This window comes from Ambystoma mexicanum, chromosome 9, assembly GCF_040938575.1.
Source record: "Ambystoma mexicanum isolate Mex_15411 chromosome 9, UKY_AmexF1_1, whole genome shotgun sequence".
In the NCBI taxonomy this organism is placed as follows: domain Eukaryota; kingdom Metazoa; phylum Chordata; class Amphibia; order Caudata; family Ambystomatidae; genus Ambystoma; species Ambystoma mexicanum.
This window is the reverse complement of record NC_090931.1, coordinates 537,057,771-537,077,352: the sequence shown is the minus strand read 5'-3', so window position 1 is coordinate 537,077,352 and position 19,582 is coordinate 537,057,771. Positions and strand designations below refer to the sequence as shown.

The window sequence follows — 19,582 nt, the reverse complement described above, 5'->3', positions numbered from 1 at the left end:
GTTGGCTCTGATGTGATCGCTCCCATCTGGCTAGTTGTTTGTTTTTCTATTGATTCTAAAAGAAAACAAAAGCTTTATTTTTTTCATTATGGTATATTTCCCTTTTCCAAGTTTTTTTGTAGGCTGTTTAGTCTTGTCTCCCATTGTTTCCTCTGCAACATTCAATTACACCGGAAAAGGGGGTAACTAAGGTACGGGACGTAGTGACGCAGTACATGTATGACACCTGATGTCACGACTGGAATACGATCGAGCGCCGAGCAAGACGGATTGCGGCCAAGTCGAGGTCCAGTAACGCCCCTTGTTGAAGTTTTCCGAAGCAGCAGACCTGGATGAGGATATCTATCAGATGAGGAATCTGTGGGAGAAGAATCCATAGAAAAATCATTACTGTGAGTAAATTATCCCTTAGATTTCTAAGCCTACCTAAAAATAGAAGGGAGGTTGGATCTAATGACCTCTTTGTCCCAGATAGCCTCAATTAATACACCAACTCCCAAAGACAGCTCAAGTATTTGTGTTGTTGATTCAACAATGGGTCTAATGGCCGTCCCCCTCTCTCTAACCTAGGAAAAGGTGCTCTCACCCTAACCCAGGTGCTCCTCAACCCCAGACTGGTACTAGAGATTGGTACCCCGTACTGTCCAATTAATGATCTGGCTGATGGTGATGGCCTAAAAGCTAAAGCCTTTTCTATTACTTAAACTTCCCCAGGGAACAATCTACAGGTTCCTAACCAATGTTTTTCCCAACGGGAAAGATTTGTGCCTTTCCAGACACCTGGGTTTTTACCCTTGCTGTTCCTTCCAGGCCCTGATATTCCTTTCCGTGAATCACTCTATCACTTGCCCACCTGCTCTCTCTTCTCCACATCCCTGCTTTCCCCTCTCCATACCACTACCACCTGTAAAGACTGGAGGGAGGTGTCTGTACTCCTGCTCTCTATATGGCAGAGGAGAGGCACAGAGGACCCCAGTCAATATTCTCTATAGTGTATCGCAGGTCGAGCAATCAAGGCCTAGCTTCTCAGGAGGTGATGCAGGCTGGTTCTTAAGTACAGTGTGGTCCCCAAACCCCCACAAAGGAATGTCCACACACTATTAGTTAAAACACAGTCTTTATATAATTAAGGTCCAAGGTTATATACACAATCACAATAACTCACTTTGTGCTCAGTTAATCTACAATGGCAAATATATATAGTTCTAAGTGGTACCACAATTATTATCAGATTTCATTCAAGTGTACTCTGGTTAAATGCCACACAAATCACTTAATAAAGGTAACCACCAATAGACATAGGAGGGAAAGCAGTTGGTTAGAACAATTGGCAGAATACTGACCCCTACCACTAGACACAGTTCTGTGTGGAGATCCCCCCACCGGGGCAACCTGTAAAATAGATACACTACCAGCCCAGTCCATATATTGTCCAATTAGTCTTATTCCCTTCTACAATGTTTCTACCACCCCAATGTACCTGGAATAGCAGAGTTCGACGACGGGTCGTCGACGGATCCTTCTTGATTGGCCCCATTTAAAGAAGGAGCCTCGGATCATCGAGATCCCTCAAAGAAAGTGAACTCGGTGCCGAAGCGGCAGCTTGGTCCCAGCGGTGCTCGTCGACGACGGAGCGAAGACGTCCTGGAAGGAAGAGGCGTGCGGGGCACCTCGATGTCGATAGTTCAGGGCCGCAAAGAGTTTGTGAAGAACTGTGGCCCAGCAAGGCCGTTGAGTCATCCGGCGTCTCTACAGTCTTTGGGTGGTGGGAAACCCACCGGCGGATGCTCCTCAGCGCGTCCACGGCCTAGCCTTCTCCGGTGGGATAAGGCAGGCAGTGCGGACGAGCGTGTTCTTGAATCAAAAATCTTAGGCAAAGGAGCGCTGCGGCTCCGTTCGTCGGTAGCACGGTGCCAAGCGATCCCCTCTTCTGGGCAACACAGCTTCGACATCGGTTATAGCAAACCTGCGAACCCTGGTCGACGACGGTGGACGGAATGTCCGGTGCTTATCTTCATTCTCCTCGGCGGTCCCCGTCTCCGGTCGGCAGCCTGTCGAGGGTCTGACTTCCAGGGAGCTTCGGCAAAGGTTAGCAGTGCTCGATGATCCCTCGGAGCACGGGAAGAGGGTGCCTAACCAGGTCCTCTCTTGGATCAGTCTCGACGTAACGGCGGCTTTCAGATTTCGGCAAAGGGAGACAGCATTCAACCTTCTTCTTCAGGCTTGGTTGTCGAGATCAAGCGTCAGTTTCAACTTCAGCTTCTGAACGAATTCTAGCAGTGAGAGGCCCCCAGATTCACCAGTTGATCTCTCATTCATTCTGCTGGGTCACACTCAGGCAACCAATCACTCAGAAGGGCATTCAACAGTCAGTCAGCCAATCAGACATACAGTCCATTCTCCTCCCGCTCAGACACTCACAACAAGGAATGTGGATTGGGACAAGTACCCAGCCATTCAACACTACACACTGCATTCATACCAGTTTCGGGCAGGGCTGTCTCAGTCATTGTACTTCATACTAGAAATCGGACATCCACAACAAGAAGTGCATATTGGTCACACACTCCATTCACCCAAGGCCCACCCACAGGGTGTACCCACAACATACAGTCAATGGGAAGGCTCCAGCCAGTCTGGCCTGGACTTCATGACAACACCATATATGGAACTTCCACCCAACAGCCAGTCAGGGGGGAGGGACAGAGTCAGGGCTTCCCAGGACTTTGGGGAAACAAGATAACGGGCAATAGAAAGCAAGAGGCCACAGGGGCCATCTTGTTTCCTATCAGGAATCAACTGATTCCAATGGCAGGGCCTGGGAATCCCAAAATGGAGGATACTCAGAGCACCTGTCAAATTCAGCATGGAGCTGCCACCAGCCCATACCCTGCTCTGTGGGCCACACACAGGAGCCCAAAAACATACACTAGGGGCACAGGGTTGTACCCCCACCCATGGTTGCCATAAGGGTATCCCATGAGTCTGTACACCAAACCAGAAAACAGGAAGCGCTGCACCGCCAGGAGTCCTACATGGACTCCTGGGCAGAAGCATAGATTCCTAGGCGGAAGACAATACAGAACACAAATGATAAAGGACTACAGGACAAGGACAGGAAGGCCCTGTCCCTCCAATGCATTTCCAGCATCACAGTCGCCCCCCCCAGACTAAGGTTAGGGTGCCCAATCTCCCACGAGATAGACACCCTCATCCAGACGGTCAACATACCTTCTGGAAAGGCCATCTGCATTATCGTGACTCTTCCCTGGTCTATGCTCTATGGTGAAGGATAGCCCTTGCAGGTTAATGGACCACCTGAGCATTTTTGGGTTCTCACCCTTCATCTGCATAAGCCACTTCAGGCCGTAGTCACCTAGAGTTTCCGTGATGGGATTGTCTGTTAAACCCGTCTCTGTCTAATGTTGCTTTTTCAGCAAATCACCCGAACGATATGTCCAAGTAAATAAAGGTTTACTTGCCTTACGTTTTGTTCTGTGCTACACAAACGTGCTTGTTTTTCTTGAGCTAGAGCGATCTTGAAGATGTCTTTACAGCAGGCGAGCCTGCGTACAGGTGGCCTCTGCGTGCATTGTAAAGATGGCAGGCGCGTGAACCCCTAAGCACTCTAAAGATGTTGTACCTACCTTAGCGGGGCTAAAACTCAGTGTACATGCTGCATATGGTTAGATCTGCTGGGCATCAGCGTGTAGGACGGACGGGGGATGTACATGTGGGTGTAAGATGCACATCCACTTGGGCACAGGTCCTGTCCAGCACGGAGAAAGGAACCCGCGGTTCGGCTGGGTGGGGCGCATGCCTGCAAGAGGGCATTCGCTAGGGGTTGGCGCTGCACGTGCACCTGACTGTGCGAGGGAAGTTCGGTGACACATAGCACTGCTGCTTGCCAACAGACACCGATCCGTACCCATTCCATTAAACATCTTGTCCTAGGGAGGAAAGGGGATGGGATGTAGGAGTGCTTCTGTTTATCTGCTCCTCCAGACAAACTTGAGGCAGCTCAAATAGATTAGGGCTTCTCGTTTCTCATTTATCTCTGCCTAGCTCTCCGGACAACATTTCGTAAACCCCTAGACTCTAAGGAATTCAAACTGTGGGTGGCACCCCTGCTGGGGGGAAGGAGGGGCAGTGATTCTTTTTATTTATTTATTTATGTTTTCAGATTGGAAGAAATGGATAGGGGCAACTCACATGGTCGGGCTGAAGCATGAAACTATCTCAGGCACCAATGAAAAAGTGGCCTTCAGTTGTAAATGGATATTAATTCCTTTATTCACAGAATGTTTGAATAGTACCCAATGGAGTGCTTTGTGTTAAAAGTAAGTCAATAGTGATATTTAAAGAATATTTATTCAGCAGCAATGGTCAAAATGACTAACTGCATAGTGAAGTAACTCCTCAAACTGGCCCACGTTGATCAAAAATGTGGCCCATTTTGACTGGACCACACTAGCATTTTGCATATTTGGTACAGGCATTGCCCTATAGGCCAGTCCGAGCCTGGCGGCTCATCCATAATGGCGAGGGGGTGCCCAACCAGTGGATCCCTGACCCCATTATGGAGGAGCTAAGGAGCCAGCCCAGTGAAACAATGAGCACTCTCTCAGCTGATTTTTCCATCTGAGGGAGTGCTCCTTTGCTGGCTGAACTGTCAAAGGGAAACACTATTTCCCTTTGGCAGTTCAGTTTAGTTCCCCAGACGCACATGCTCACTGAGCCATGCAAGTGCTGGGGCGTTTTGCTTTGCCAGCATTGAATAGCTCATTGGAAATGCTGGCTGGGTCACTGCATGTTTGTATGTGCGAGGGGGGCTCTGCGCCTCCTCGCACATACAGACAGAGCAGCCTGGAGCAGGGCATTTCCGCACCCACACGCAGGCCAATGCAGAAGGTACGTTTTATGTTCATTTTCTTTTTTATTTAAACATGTGTATGGATGCATGTATGCTTGTGTTATGAGTGAGTGTATGGTGATGGATGCTCGTGTGAATGATAGTGGTTGTTGTATGTGTGTGTGCGTGTGTTTTAGTTTGTTTTGGTCTGTTGAGCTGATTTTGTCAAGTGGTGAATAGAGGGGGGGAAGGAGGGTTGTAAACCAAAGGCATTTTCAAAATGCCTAAATGCCTTTGTTGCACAATCCCCCTACCCACCTGCCAAAATCAGCTCTCCTTCGGAGGCGCTGTGGAGCCCAGGGGACAAGGATGGTATTTTTTTACTGGTTTTCTATTATAGATGTCCAACATAAAATACCATGCTTTCCCCCTTGGCACCCTAGCGCCTTGCATTGACACATAATCATGTTGATTGTGTTAGGCCCAGTGGGGCCCAGGGGACAGGGATGGTATCTTTTTACGGTATCCAGTGATTCCATCGAATACAAAGCACCGAATGCAAAAGCATTTTTTTTAAAGTTAAATGTTTTATTTTTATTATAATGGGTTTTAAGGGATAAAAAAACGGGGGTTGAGGGGATCACCCCATTTAAAAATGTTTTTTTTTTAAATACATTTTTTGCAATGCTTTTGCATTCGATGCTATCACTATAAACCCTTTTTACTAGACATCTATCATAGATGTCCAGTAAAAAATGTCATGCCTGTCCCCTGGGCCCCCCAGCACCAATTGCAAACTGTTTGGCTATTTACCCATTTTTATTTTTAAGTATGCGCTACAGTGCAACATTTTAACCATTATTTTAAAAAAAATCACGGGTGGAAAAACCCCCCATACCCCCTTCATTGGTTCGGGCTTCCTCACTGCGCTTGGTCGCTATGGCATTTTTGGGGGAAATAATTATGCCCCTCCACTTAAAAAATTCACCAGCCGCCACTGGCCCTCGGACTGTGTTGGAAACGGGATGTGGGGAGCCCAGGGACTGTGGTGGCAGCAGTGGAGCGGGAACCATGGGATAGTGGTGGGGAGAGCCCAGGGTGTGTGATTGGGTGGGGAGAGCCCAGGGACTGGGTAGGAGTGGGATGAGGGAACCCAGCGACTGTGATGGAAGCAGGTGGGGGAGACCAGGGACTATACTGGGAGTAGGGTGCAGTGATGGCACACAATACATAATGTCCATTTGGCATTTTTGGGGGGACCCAGCCTGCCCAAATTTTGCTCAGGGGGGCACCCAGGTCAAAAAGGTTTTAAGACCACTTGCCTAGAGCCTCCATCTGGGTGTGAATAGGTCTATAGGGCTAGCACGGATATATAGTGGAGAACAATTGTGTTTACACTAAAGGGATCAATGAGTATCTTCTAGGTTTGCTGCCTGAGACATTTTATACTGTGTGATTTGGTGCTTTGGTATATTTGCATCTGGTTTGCAATAGACTGCATACCTGTTATTTCTTACGTTATGATATGATTTGATAGGTTATTTATAACGTGCTTAATACCCAGAGGTTTATAAGCGCGGACCTGGAGATCGAACCTGTGGTGCTCCGTGTCGCCTTGCTTCCAAGGCGAGCACGTTTCCCCTGAGCAATCCTCCTGGGTGTTATTGGGATTTATACTGCACGCCGCTGTCTTTTGCATTGTCTCCCAGCACTCTAGGGGTTCTGAAAGAGAGTCTGGTGAGGTAGGTTAATGGGGGGGGGGGGGTGCGGGTGCAAGATAGCTTTACGTCTGTGTTGCTACATACGGCTCGGCAGCCCAGGTATCTTGTGTAGGTCTGTTCCTAAGTGGTCGGTGTCAAGGGAATAGGGGCATGTGTCTAGCCATGTTAATGAACGATTCATGAAATTCAGTTAATGGCTAGACATTGATCATGTCAGAATGAGGCAAGTCCTTTACCCCTTGGTTGACCATTGGAGAATGGTCAATGGAAAAATAGTGTGTTGTGCACGCATACTTTGTTAATGCCGTCTGGAGTCTTCATTGAAGCATTCATATATGTACTCAAAAATCATGCATACGTTTTCTTTCATTGATCGTATTGACTAGATAGAGGCACAATAATACACTTGGAAATGTGGTAACGAATTGGGTGGTCTGTGTCATGTTCTTGTTGCTGGGGCCACATTGGCAAGCCATGCAGTGTGACACTTTACTGCATGGCATGTTTGCTATGGGAGTTTACACTGATCTTTTCTCGAGGAAGAGATTATACTGTACACTCTGTTGGGCAGACCCCAGATGATGACCACTCTAAAGAACAGTTCTGTTTTTGCACTTCATTCAATTAGGAGTGTCTTTAGGGTCTTGAAACTATTTGTGAGAACACTATATTTTCTGTACAGTGGACACTTGGCATTTATATAGTCTAGAAATGTTTCTTTACATTAGAAAATACGTTTTGAAATATGGCGTTGTCTGTTGGACGTAATGTTATCCACAAAAGATGCAGCTGTTCTCTCTGTTCTATATAGTTGGGTGCTTTATACATCTGCGTTTTTTTCTTTCGAAATCTACTAGGCAAATTCCCACCCATTTTCAGGTCCTTATTTTGCTTTGATAGGCTGTGTGTACAATTCTAACAGACAGACAGATAGCATCCTGGTTAGATGTGTAGTGGGGATGAAGGCATTTCAACACCTGGAGGTGCTTTTAATTAAAGTTCAATGTTATTTTTGATTGCATCTGAAATGTTCAGATTGAAAGTATTTGTTGTAGAAGGGAGAGGGAGTGCTGCCATCTCACTCTCGTGGTTGTAAACACCTCAACTTGGCTTGCTCATTGAAATTCACCTTTTCAGTTAGGAAAACGGGAAATCCCCTCGGTTCCTCCCTTTACACTCACTCACTTCATGGTAGTTCCACGGCCTGCCCTTCTAACCGTTTCTGCTGGCATCATGCGTCTTTCTTTACCCTCCTGCCCTTACCCCTTGTGTGTCTTTCTCTCTTCCGGCTTTCGGTATTTCCTACTACTCCTCCTCCTCAGACTGTTACTTCGCCTTCTCCCAGAGCGGACCACTTCAGTAGATAACATGGGCGATGGACACGGCGACAGGAGAGGACGCCAATGGGGCCCTGGAGGCGACGCTTTGTGCACTATTTGGCTAGGCTTTTATTTCTTTTATTTGTATCCATTCTTCTGCTCAAGTCGAGTTGCATCGTAAAATTGCGCTGGAAAAACAATGACACTGTGGCATTGTTTTAAGACCTAACTTTGTCAAATATTTCCCAAATCGTTGTTTTTAAATTGGGAAGAAGACCCCTTATTGTTAAGGTGTGCATCTGTGTATATTTTGCAAACAGGTGTGTGCTTGGGGTGGTGCTGGCAGTAAAGATTCAGAACTGAGGGGGGAAAACGCACGGGTATTGAAATGGTTAGATGGTCAAAAATGTTCAAAAAGTAGAACGCGTATGTCCCAAGCTTGTAGTTTATTGTCCCAAGCTTGTAGTTTATTGGCTTGTGTGACTTTGTATTGTGCCACCAAGCCCCTGCGTGTCAAGCACTCACCCCATTCTTGCAGGATGCATTCTTTCGAACGGCTTGCTGTGTTTTTTTTCAAACTCAGTTTTATCTTAATGCGTAGGTTTGCAGCAGCTGAAAGAAAAGCCCAAGCAAATCCCTGAGGCAACGAAAAACGGCACATCTTGCAAAAGTGGAGCGAAGGACACTCAGAGCTCAGACCCGGATGTACAGCTCTGCCACTGCATCGAAAGCACCATAGTGGAAATAATTAACATGAGTGTTGCAGGTGTTTAAAAATGTTGATGGCCGTTGCAAGCCATCCACTCGTGAACACGGCCAACCTGTACATGTGTTCTTGGCGTTTATGGAACACAATTGTTGATAGGTCATTGCCACGTCTCTTTCTCGGACATGCATTACAGAGAGATTCAAAGAATGTAGAGTGTTTCAGTATTTAGAATTGCAGTCTATACCATGGTTCTTTGCTGTGCCTGCTGCAGCAGCGGTAGAACTGTTGTGTGTCTCATGAACACTTGAGAATTACATTTTGGAAGCATCTTGTCTTTGGAACGGCTACACGTTCCACACACTGAAGTGGGCAAACCTACATGGACTTGAGTGCTCCTAAAGTGGAAATGCATCAAAGAATTGTTTGGAAGAGTAAACTGTTTGTAGCCAGCATGGACAGAAAGTACATTGTGGCAAAGAGTAAACTTTGTTGTACCAGATGAGCATCCGAACTGATGGCGACAAGAGAAACATCAATATGTTTTTTAAATGTAATACATTTTAAAACAAGCATACTTATTTACATTGGGCCAGACTGTATTGTTTGCTGACCTGCTTAATGGAAGTGGGACTGTGTGGGTAAAATCAAATCCCCACCCCAGTGTCTTGAAGAGTTTGTCTATGGATGGCCACTATGGACAAACCGCTGTGTATTAAGGACAGATATTCAGAAAAGGGACTGAGGATACACTTCTCATGCCAAGGTTGCGTTACTTTGAAATATCAAACTCATTTGTATTGCTACATCGCAATTCTGGAATCTTTAAATTGCTATTGAGAAAGTCGAAAATGGACACTTTTTCAGAATGTAAAAGTTGTGCTTCTTTTCTTTTGATATTTACAATACTGTTGACGTTCATCACTACTAATGAACTAAAGAGTGCTGTCCAGTCAAATGGTCGAATATATTTGATCGAATGACCAAATTGGTCGAATCAATTTGGTCGAAAAAAAGGTCGAATTTTTTTTTAAAAGTATATATTTTTTTTTGCTCTAGTATAGGTAAAAATAGGTTAAAAAAAAGTTGTTTTAACACCAAAATTGGGTTGGGGGGACCCCCCCAAAAATAAAAAAATTAAAAATTCGACCATTTTTTCGACCAAATTGATTCGACCATATTGTAATTCGATCAAATGCATTCGACCAAATGTCTGGTAACCCTAAAGAGTCTCATTTTCTTGCCCATTGCTCACTTTGATGTGAGCAGCCACAGAGAGGAATAGCAAGTAAGAATTAAACCAAACACACACCAATGAACAGACCTAACGCTTAGGATTCAATGATGGCTGTCTATTATAACCCTTGTAACATCCCCCAGTAGGCTCTTCCTCAAACTGCTCAACTGCATCCTCTGCTCCTATCTGCATTATAACAGTTGATCTTTCTCTGGCCTAATAAAGATGGTGGACATCTGCACATTTAGGTTCTGTCATTTTAATGGGTATAATTGATTATAAGAGCTGCTAAATGTTGATATATATCATAAGAGGCACCAAAAGATGTTTACTACTTGGTAGTGCAAACTCGGTGGTAGGTGTTCGGAGCACAGTCGTCTAAGTGTTGGATTACTGTTTTTTAAAGGAGTAAATAGACCTTGGGTAAACTATGGATTTGCTGATACTTGTATACAGAAGCACCCTGTGTCAAACTCGTGAGACCAGGATATAATACTATGTTATGGGGAACATAACCAGTATGAATTACTCCTCCATATACAAGCCGACATATGGAAGACATTCCTTAAAATCGAAATCTCTCTAGTCACATCAGTTGATTACTTTTGAAGGAGGTTTCGAGTACATGGTCCACCTGACACTAATGGCCTAGATAATACACAGTGTATCCAGTTTCTTGTCAATTTCGACGTTGTCAAGGGGTTTTGCACTTGTCATGAAACTTTGAAGTCTGATCACTGTTTGGCGGGAAGGCAATACAAGGACGTCCGGTCTGATGTATGTCAAGTATTTTTCTTGATTTAAGCTATGAAATGGGGTGTGTACTTCATGGACTTCTGAACCTTGCACAACATTTTATTGGCTAGTCCAGCAAAGATGTGGTTACTCTAGTTGATGACGGGGGAGACCAAACCAATCAGGTGAGCTAGAAGGAGGTAGAGGTAATCCCGCATATCATTTGCAGGTGTTGGCATTCACTTTTTGAGGCAGTGTTAACTTAGGGTACACAGAGTACCCAAAAAAATCCAGCATTGCATATGTTAAGGGCACGGATTTCGACTGGCTTCACCCCTTATAGTAACAGGCCCTAGATCGTCACTCCATTCTGGCACTGCCATTTCTTTTGTATCAAAGTCTTATTCTTCAACAGTTCATCAGTGACACCCTGGTGACTCCCGGATCCCTCCTATAGTTTGAGAAGAACCTGTGTATCAACTGAATACGTTTGATAGACTTGTTGGCAGTTGTCGATGATACTGAACAGCATCACAGCTGAAGAGGATTGACAACAGAGCCAATCTGTTAACGTTGTGAGTGGGTGATGAACCGCGTAATCCCCTGCACTGGGCATATGTTTATTACATTGATGAGTGGTTCAAGAACGCATACTTCATGGGATTTGGTCTGGAGCCACACCCTTAGTGTCCCAGGCGGTTAACCTGGAGAAAAGAAGAACCAAAGGCAACTTTGCGCTTGCAGTTCTTTGTCAAGGAGTTTTCTCCTATGTTTTATTTGTTGGTACTGTGATGGCACATTCAGTAAATACATGTAGCGCTGCATCAGTGTCTGATTTGTCCTTGTGACAGGTTACAATTATAATCGTAGACGCAGTAGTGTATTGGTGAAGGAACAGAACAGCCAACACATATTTCGATTTAAGGGTCTTTATCAAGGCATGGTGGATTCAATATGTGGTCCCCTGCTTGTAGTTGGTCAGATGGTTTCTGGGATCCATGGTTTTGTACAAGGTGTAGACGTGTGAAATTTAGTTGGATAACTTGTTCATGGGTTTAGATAATTGCAGGATTCTGTGCTTTAATGTCAGTGATTCGCTGGTTAAGTTGCAGGATTCTGTGCTTTAATGTCAGTGGTTCGCTGGTCGAGTCCCTCAAAAATTAATTCTAATCCTGCTATTTGTTTAAACTGCTAGTAATCTTAGCTGCACAAGTGCAGGCTCTTCAATCTGTGCAGGGCTGGCTCTCTGTGGGGTACCAGCAGATGTCACAAGGACAAGTCAGACACTGACGCAGCGCTACTTGTATTTACTGAATGTGCCGTCACATTACCGACAAAACAGGCGAGAACTCCTAGACAAACACTGCAAGCGCAAAGTTGCATTTGGTCCTTCTTTCATCCCTGTTAACATTCACTGCTGCATTTTGAGCAGTGAAGTTCATGCTTTTTGCTCTAGTTTCTGTTTTTTAATAGGACAATATGGACTCTGGTATAAATCACATTTATTTTCTTAATATTTATTCCAATTTCTTTCTGTGCAGTGTCTTATGCAGAGCTTTTCAAGAAACTTCTTGCTTCTTGTGCCCATTTTGCAGAGTGAAACCATAATTTTGATGTGATTGCATTTAATTTTTTCTTTTAAAACTGCAAAAGCAAATCTGGTATAAAAATGCATTGTTGTGGCCTACCTGGTAAATGACAAAGAAAAAACGTATTAAAAGAAAAGTCTTGAGATCGACCATCAATGTTAATGCGTTTTACTTATAAGAAAATCTTGAATACCTCAACGTCCACTTCACCCATTCAAAAGGACTATTCACTGCCTTTTGAAGACGTTCAACTTGTGACAGTCTGTAACTTGGTCATATTGGCTTTCCCCTGCTCTGTGACTAACACATAATCTGTTTCATCCAACATCTAGACGGATACATAATTTGGCAAAATCATTTTATCAATTGTATCTTTTTCTGCTTCGTCTGGCAATTCCTCATTCTCTGCGGCTATAGTACTGGGTGGGTGAACAGGCAGGAAGGGTTAAGAAGGGTCTAAGGCCCGCATAGCTTCCCTGCTGAAGTATACATGGTGCTAACTTGTGAAAATGGCAAAGTTATCAGCTTTGGTAATTCTTTATGATGAGCTGCTGAGGACCTTGCAACATATATAGTACTGCCTACTGTCCTTCCTGCTTGAGTTCTAATGAAGCCCCTCCGTTGGTTGTCATCGTTGGATGCTTAACAGTTGGAGAATGGCAGTTGGTGACCTGAAGTTTGAGAGCAAACTGGACATCACAGGTCTTTCTGCTGAAGAGAAAAGTGTTTTTTTTACAACAGAATGTCTAATTTTAAACAGGAATGTAGGGGCCACGATCAATGTTTTGTTATTATTTCAGAGGTTCGTTGTTTTAGCTTCATATATGGTATGTGTATCTTCACTATTCAGTATTAAATGGTCAAACACAAATATTGCTGCAGTGAAACACACTAGCTGCGATAGTTACAAAACTGGCTCAGTAGAGGCATGTACAAGGACCATTTCATTGTAGTTTCCTTCAAAAGTGACATGTATTCCTTGTTTTCTTCCTTTGTAGTATTTCAGTTTAGATTATTTTCTTCCTGCTACAGTGAGTAAAGATATTGATATTATTTTGTCATGATACCTCATACTGTGTGGATAATGCAGCAAACATTCCATTTTTTTACGACTGAGAGTTGAAATGCCATTTAGTCATATGCGCAATCTAAAGATGTATTTCACCAGATATACGGATGTCAACAATGTTAATATTACTTTTCAGCAATTTTGAAATTTTTTGTGTGCATTGTATGTTTTTGAAATGTTTATAAAGACTTGGTAAAAAATATTTGTTAAATTGAGTTATTGTCTTTCAATTTGATTTGGTAGCAAAAATATATAAAACCTATGTTTATTTCGGGAAAGTTCATAAAGCATGATAACAACGAATTGGCATTAAAGGTAAAACCACCCTTAAGCTCCCACTTAAAGGTGTCAACCGTTGATCTTTTTTAAGGGTTTCTTGCATTGCTCTTTGGGAAACTGCGGTACACATCTGATTTTGACCCTCACTAGTGATTGGTGTGTATACATTACTTATATGACAATGTGACATACATTTGGCCATCTTAACTCTGGTCTTAATGTGTGGGCTAGGTCAGTTTGAGTATTAGTACCCTAACCATTCCCAACAAGCATGTCACCAATTCAACATATTTGGAAATGGATTGTCATGTGCTTAATTGGTGAGGTACAAAAATACTTGCCAAAATAGAACTGTTCATGTCTGCGTCTCTCCATTTTAGGCAGTCCCTTTGTTCCTCTGTGTTCAGCGTCTTAACACCAACGTGTAATTCGAGGGGATTGGGTCCTCCGACTTATTCCATATCTGACAGGTAAACACCACAGCTGTGCTGCTTCGGAAACTTTTTTTGCGTCGATGCGCCGTCGTCGAGGACCTCCTCCGACGTCATCCGATGTGATAAGTAGGACGCACGACGCCTGTAGCCTCAGTTGCGTTTTTTCCGCGAACATGTTGCTTCGTGAATCTCGGTTACGCCTTGACTCTTTGGAGTTCTGTTCTTCTCGGTTCTTCGAACCTGTTCGTTTTTGTGAGAAAATCCTTCGTAAGAAGATGTCTTCGACCCCGCGTCTCGGCTTCAAGAAGTGCAGGGGAGTGTGGGTCCAAGATATCGGTGACGGATCGCACGACGCCTGCCTCTGGTGCCTCGGGGAGGCCCACGACACGGATGACTGTATCGACTGCCAGTCGCTCACGTCCAAAGCCTTACGGGAACGTAAGAAGAAGTTGTCGGTAGGTCGGGTGTCCAAGCCCCGGAAGTCGAAGTCTGCGGGGCTTTCGATGGATGATTCGAGAGGGACTCTCCGCCGCGTCGTCGTCGGAAGTCTCATGGGTCTCCTTCTAGGAGTCGGTCTCGACACTCCTCGGCCTCTTCGAGGCATTCTCAGAAGCGCCAACGGTGGTCCTCTTCCAGGTCCTCTTCTGAGGACTCTGCCCTTCTGAGGACTCTGCCCGGCACGTCACTTACCCCAGCAGCCGTGCGACGCCGGAGGAATGGGCTTCCTTCGGGAAGAAAATGCTGGCGATTCTCGAGTCGCAGGGTACCAAACGGTCCGCGCCCCCGAGTGGGGTCGGCCGTGAGAGGTCGAGAGACACTGCTCACAAGAGTGGTCGGCACGAGTCACGGGAGAGGTCCCGTTCGGACAAGAGGACTCGTTCTCGACGTACCCGTTCCAGGTCCCGGTCCTCGACGCGTTCGAGACCGTGTGCACCTGTGATGTCTTCGAGTAAGACATCGACGCCTGAGGCGTCGAGGGCGTCGACGGACTTTCTCGAGGCTCCGAGGAAGTCGTCGAAGCCGTCGACGCTCAGGTCGTCGAAGGACACGCTCGGAGCTCCGGCTTCGAGGACTGTGTCAACGCCATCGATGCTGGCGGCGCTGCATCTGACTGTTAGGCAGAAACCTATGCAGTTCCCTTAGGGACCACTGCAAAAGATTTAAGACTACAGGTGTTAGCAGTAAACCCACTTGGTAGCAGTCTGTACCACCCAGATTTACCTGGTAGCTGTGGCTGAACAGTCAGACTTCCCTCAAGAAGAGTTAGGCAGTATGCAAAGTATACTCAATAGGCACTCAGATACAATAATACAAGCAAACACTGACCAGAGCTTTGGTATCAAAGTATATAATTATTTATTTATAAACACACAGTTGAAACACTCCAGCACTCTTATTGTAAAATATTCTAAACACAGTTACTATTATGATATATACATCCCTTTTTCCCTTATTAGAAAATCACAGTAAGACACCACTTATTTTCATACAGAGGTGAGCGCTTAACTAGATTGCACTCTACTAAGGTTGTGAAAAAGGGAGGGAAAAAGACAGAATATGCAGGGTTACACCACTCTACGATTCAGGAACACTATTAGCAAGGCAGAGAGCAAAAAGTCACTGGTGAGCCAAAGTCCAAAGGCTGGGCCCACCCTTAGAGAGAGCAGAGCACAAATGCGCCAAAGATCACACAGTTACACTAGGTTTAGAAAGTCTTGCAGAGGGTTCAGAAAAGAGTTTAGAGAGGCTTAGAAAAGTTTAGCCAAGGTGTCCCAGCCTAACCCAGGTTCGAAAGCCGGGGGCTAAATCTACCCCGTACAGTCGGTTGCAAGGGAAGCCAGGCGGGACACGGTACCTTAAGTGGGAAGGATCCTCCAGCGGTGGCAGTTGTTCCTGGTAGTGGTTGCAAGTTGCGTCGTCGTCCAGGGGAAGAGAAGATCTCGACGTGGAGGAAAGATGCAGGTCGTTGCACTACCAGGGCAGAAACCAGCCACAGAGTTTTCTTGTAAAAGGTGGTACCTTTATCTTGCGGTCGTGGTAAAACGTGGTATCCCGGTTGCCGGGGTGCTTAGCACGGGCAAGGCGGCCACGAGATACGTCGGGAAAGCGAAAAGACGGTGAAACTGGTTATCCCCACCAGTCAAAGGAAGAAGACTCTCCGGCGGGAGATCTCCTCTGTCGTTGGGAAAAGTGGTGAGACGGTCCAGCAGGGCTCCACCGGTCGTGGTGTCGTGGCAGGTCGGCTCAGCTTCTCCCTCGTCGGATTCTTGGGTCCTGTGGCGACTTCTGAAGTTCCAGGCCCCAAAGCCCTGCTTTTATGCAGCAAACCCCCATTCACTCAGCCTAGCTGTCACTCAAACATGCTAAGTGGTGAGCCGGCCGGCTCACCACTTGGGCCAATCAGGACGGAGTGCGACTTGAGTTGCCTAGACAACTCAGTCCAGGGTGCCTAAATTCCCCTCCATCCCTCCTAAGTACCCCAGACATAGTGGCACCACTTTGGAGGGCTTCTGTGGAGAAGCCCGCCAAAAAGTGGAACAAAGGGCTCGACTTGGGTTGGAGTCACAGAAGAGAACACAAACGCCATTTTAGAATCAAGTTCTGGCAAAAAATACCAACTGGAGAATTAATATTAATTAAATAAACCGGCGGTATGTTCGAGGCTACCTTAAATAATTAAATAAAGATAGCCTAAAACAATGGGAAATCCCATAGGAAAATATTCGCGGTTGAATATAAAAAGTAGTATCCACTGCCACCAGCCAAAACTCGATCAGGGGGGACGGAGACGTGCCCCCTCGACTAACAGACCCTGGGGCAATCGAATTGCCCCAGCCAGTATGTCCACAATATGATGGTTGGTACTGGTTCTGTTCAGAATTTAAGACTAGTAAAGTCAATGGTGACTTTACGTGCCCTGGGAGACAGTAGTCAGTCCCAGGGTATGGAGTCTATACTGGGGGGTCACTATGACACCCCTGTGTTACTGCACGGAGGGTGCTGTGTAACACACATCACAAAAACACATGAAACCCTATGGAGTAAAAGACCCCATAGCCCATTAAACACATCTAGATTCAAAGAAACACACTCAAATCATGTCCAAGAGTGAGGGTAAAAAAGTCTCACTCTTGGCAGGAGAAAAAAATAAACCCCAAAAATCCAGCAAAGCTGCTGGCGGACTCACTAGGTTAGGAAATTCAGCCTAAACTGAGAATTCTCCCTAACACTGACGTCGACGCCGATTTACTCGACGCCGATCCTCTCGGCGCTGATGCCTGTTCTCTCGACGCCGATTCACTCGACGCCTTTCGAGGCCGGTGTGTCGGAGGTACCCCGTGGCACGGGGGAACCCCCTAGAAAGGCTCTGGTGAAGAGCAAGCACTCTCTGGTGCCTTCTTTTCACCACCTGGAATATATTTCGGAGGTGGATGAGGATTCTGATGGCCTGGTTCCTAGTCAGGTTCCAGATGAGATGGTCTCGGGCCATAGCCAATTTGACGATTTGATGCAGTCATTGCATGATGCCAGTGGACTGGACACATCTCCGGAGGTGGAGTTTTGTAGGCCTGAGCCTGGCTCTCATGCCGATTCCTCGTACCGGCGCCTTATGGCTAGGGTCTCCGAGTACTTGGGATGGTCTGCTCCCCCAGGGGAGTTTGTGCAGGATGATCTCACGGACATCCTTGATGTTGGTCCCCCAACTGACCCGGTTCTGCCGTTTCATATGGGTCTACAGAGAAGGGTGGCGGCAGCTTGGACTGCTCCGGAAAGTCTCCCGGCGGTGGGCAGGTCCTTGTCGCGAAAATACCGTCCAGCCAGTAGCGACCCCTGCTACTTGACCAGGCACCACACTCCGGAGAGTTTCGTGGTGCAGGCGGCCACAGCCCCGGCAAAGCAGGCGTCGTACCCTACCATCCCTCCTGATGGGGACGACAAACGTTTTGATGGCTGGGCGAAGAAAGTGTTTTCTACGGGTGGTATGGCGCTTCAGGCGGCCAACTCCATATGTGCCTTGTCTCGTTTTCACACACACTCTGTGGAACTGTTGCGTTAGGGGCTGAACATATTCCCGAAGGGGACGAACGGGATGGTTTCATTGCTATGGTCCAGGATGGTAAGGATGCCATGTGTGAGTGAGTCTGTTCAGTCGGGTTTGGACATGGCTGAATGCGTCAGCAGGTCCATGGCGGCGAGCACCGTGATACGCAGGTTTGCGTGGTTGCGGAAGTCGGGGTTTGCTCCTGATGTGCAGTCCCGGCTCCTCAACATGCCCTTTGACGGTGAACACCTTTTTGGCAGCAAGGCTGACGAGAGCCTTGAGAGGTTGCCGACCTCCAAAGCTGCAGCGAAGTCGTGGGGCGCTGCAGTTCCCCAACCTCTGCCTTTTCGTCCTAGGGGACAGCAATGGAGGGGTGGTTCCTTTCGCCATTACTCGTCCTTCAGTAAAGCGAGAGGAGCTAGCAGTCAAAGAGGCCAACGCAGGGGTACCAGAGGTGGACAACAGGGTACCCGTGGTGCCAAGGCCGCTCGGGCAGTTGCCTCTTTGCCCTCAGGTAACGCTGCAGCCGCTACCACTCAGTCATGAGGCCGTGTCCCATGGTTCGCCGGTTGGGGGAAGGCTGGCGCAGCATCTTGTAGAGTGGCGTGCTATTACTTCAGATGTGTGGGTTCTGGAGATCATAACCCACGGCTACTGTCTTCCCTTTCGGCAGAGGCCTCACGACAATCCACCAGGGAACCTCTCTTTGAAGAGTCCGGATCCGCTCCTTGCGCAGGAAATTCAAGCCCTGCTGGAGAAAGGCGCCATAGAACTGGTGCCTGTAGTGGAGAGGAACAAGGGATGGTATTCCCCTTATTTTTTGATTTCGAAGAAAGACGTGGGATTGAGACCCATCATGGACTTGCGCGGTTTGAACAAACTCCTCAGGAAGGACAAGTTCAAGATGGTTACTCTCTCTCAAGACCTCCAGGCCCTTAAGCTTCATGACTGGTTGGTGTCTCTCGACCTCAAGGATGCTTGCTTCCATGTGCCGATCCATCCCAAGCACAAGAAGTACCTGAGGTTCGCGGTTGGCGACTAGCACTTTCAGTTTCGGGTCCTGCCGTTCGGATTGACCTCCACCCCGAGGGTTTTCATCAAGCTCATGGTGGTGGTGGCAGCGCATCTCAGGCAAGGGGGGGATTCACGTCTACCCCTACCTGGACGATTGGTTGATCAGGGGGAGCTCTCCCGAGCAAGTCCTGGATCATCTGTCCGTCACCTACCACTCCCTTCACAGGCTGGGCTTCTCCCTCAATTTAAAGAAGTCCCATTTGACGCCAACACAGCGGCTCCAGTACATCGGAACAGTGCTCGACACTTCCCTGGGGCAGTGTTTTCCTCCCCAGGTGAGGGCTCTTCACATTCAGCAGATGGTACACAAGTTTCAGCATGCCCAGATGCTCCCAGCGTTCGAGTTCTTGAGGTTGCTCGGCCTCATGGCATCCTGCATTCTTCTGGTGCCAGAGGCTCGCCTGCGGATGAGATCTTTGCAGTGGGCACTCAAGATGCAATGGTCGCAGTCCTCCGGCAGGATGTCGGACCCGATTCAGGTGCTGCCCCCCGGTCGCCCAGGACCTTCTGTGGTGGGCCGTCGAA

The 19,582-nt window shown here is 46.8% G+C and overlaps 1 protein-coding gene across 2 annotated transcripts in view; it reads left to right on the top strand.

Annotated features, from left to right (window-relative positions):
• INTS2 (integrator complex subunit 2) overlaps positions 1–13,443 on the top strand; it is a 1,100,863-nt gene extending 1,087,420 nt beyond the window's left edge. For both annotated transcript variants that reach the window (XM_069615090.1, XM_069615089.1), the window contains exon 25: positions 8,494–13,443. In XM_069615090.1, the coding sequence (XP_069471191.1) occupies positions 8,494–8,666 (173 nt within the window). In that variant the 3' untranslated portion in view covers positions 8,667–13,443. The remainder of the gene's footprint in view (positions 1–8,493) is intronic.
• Positions 13,444–19,582: the final 6,139 nt, after the last annotated feature.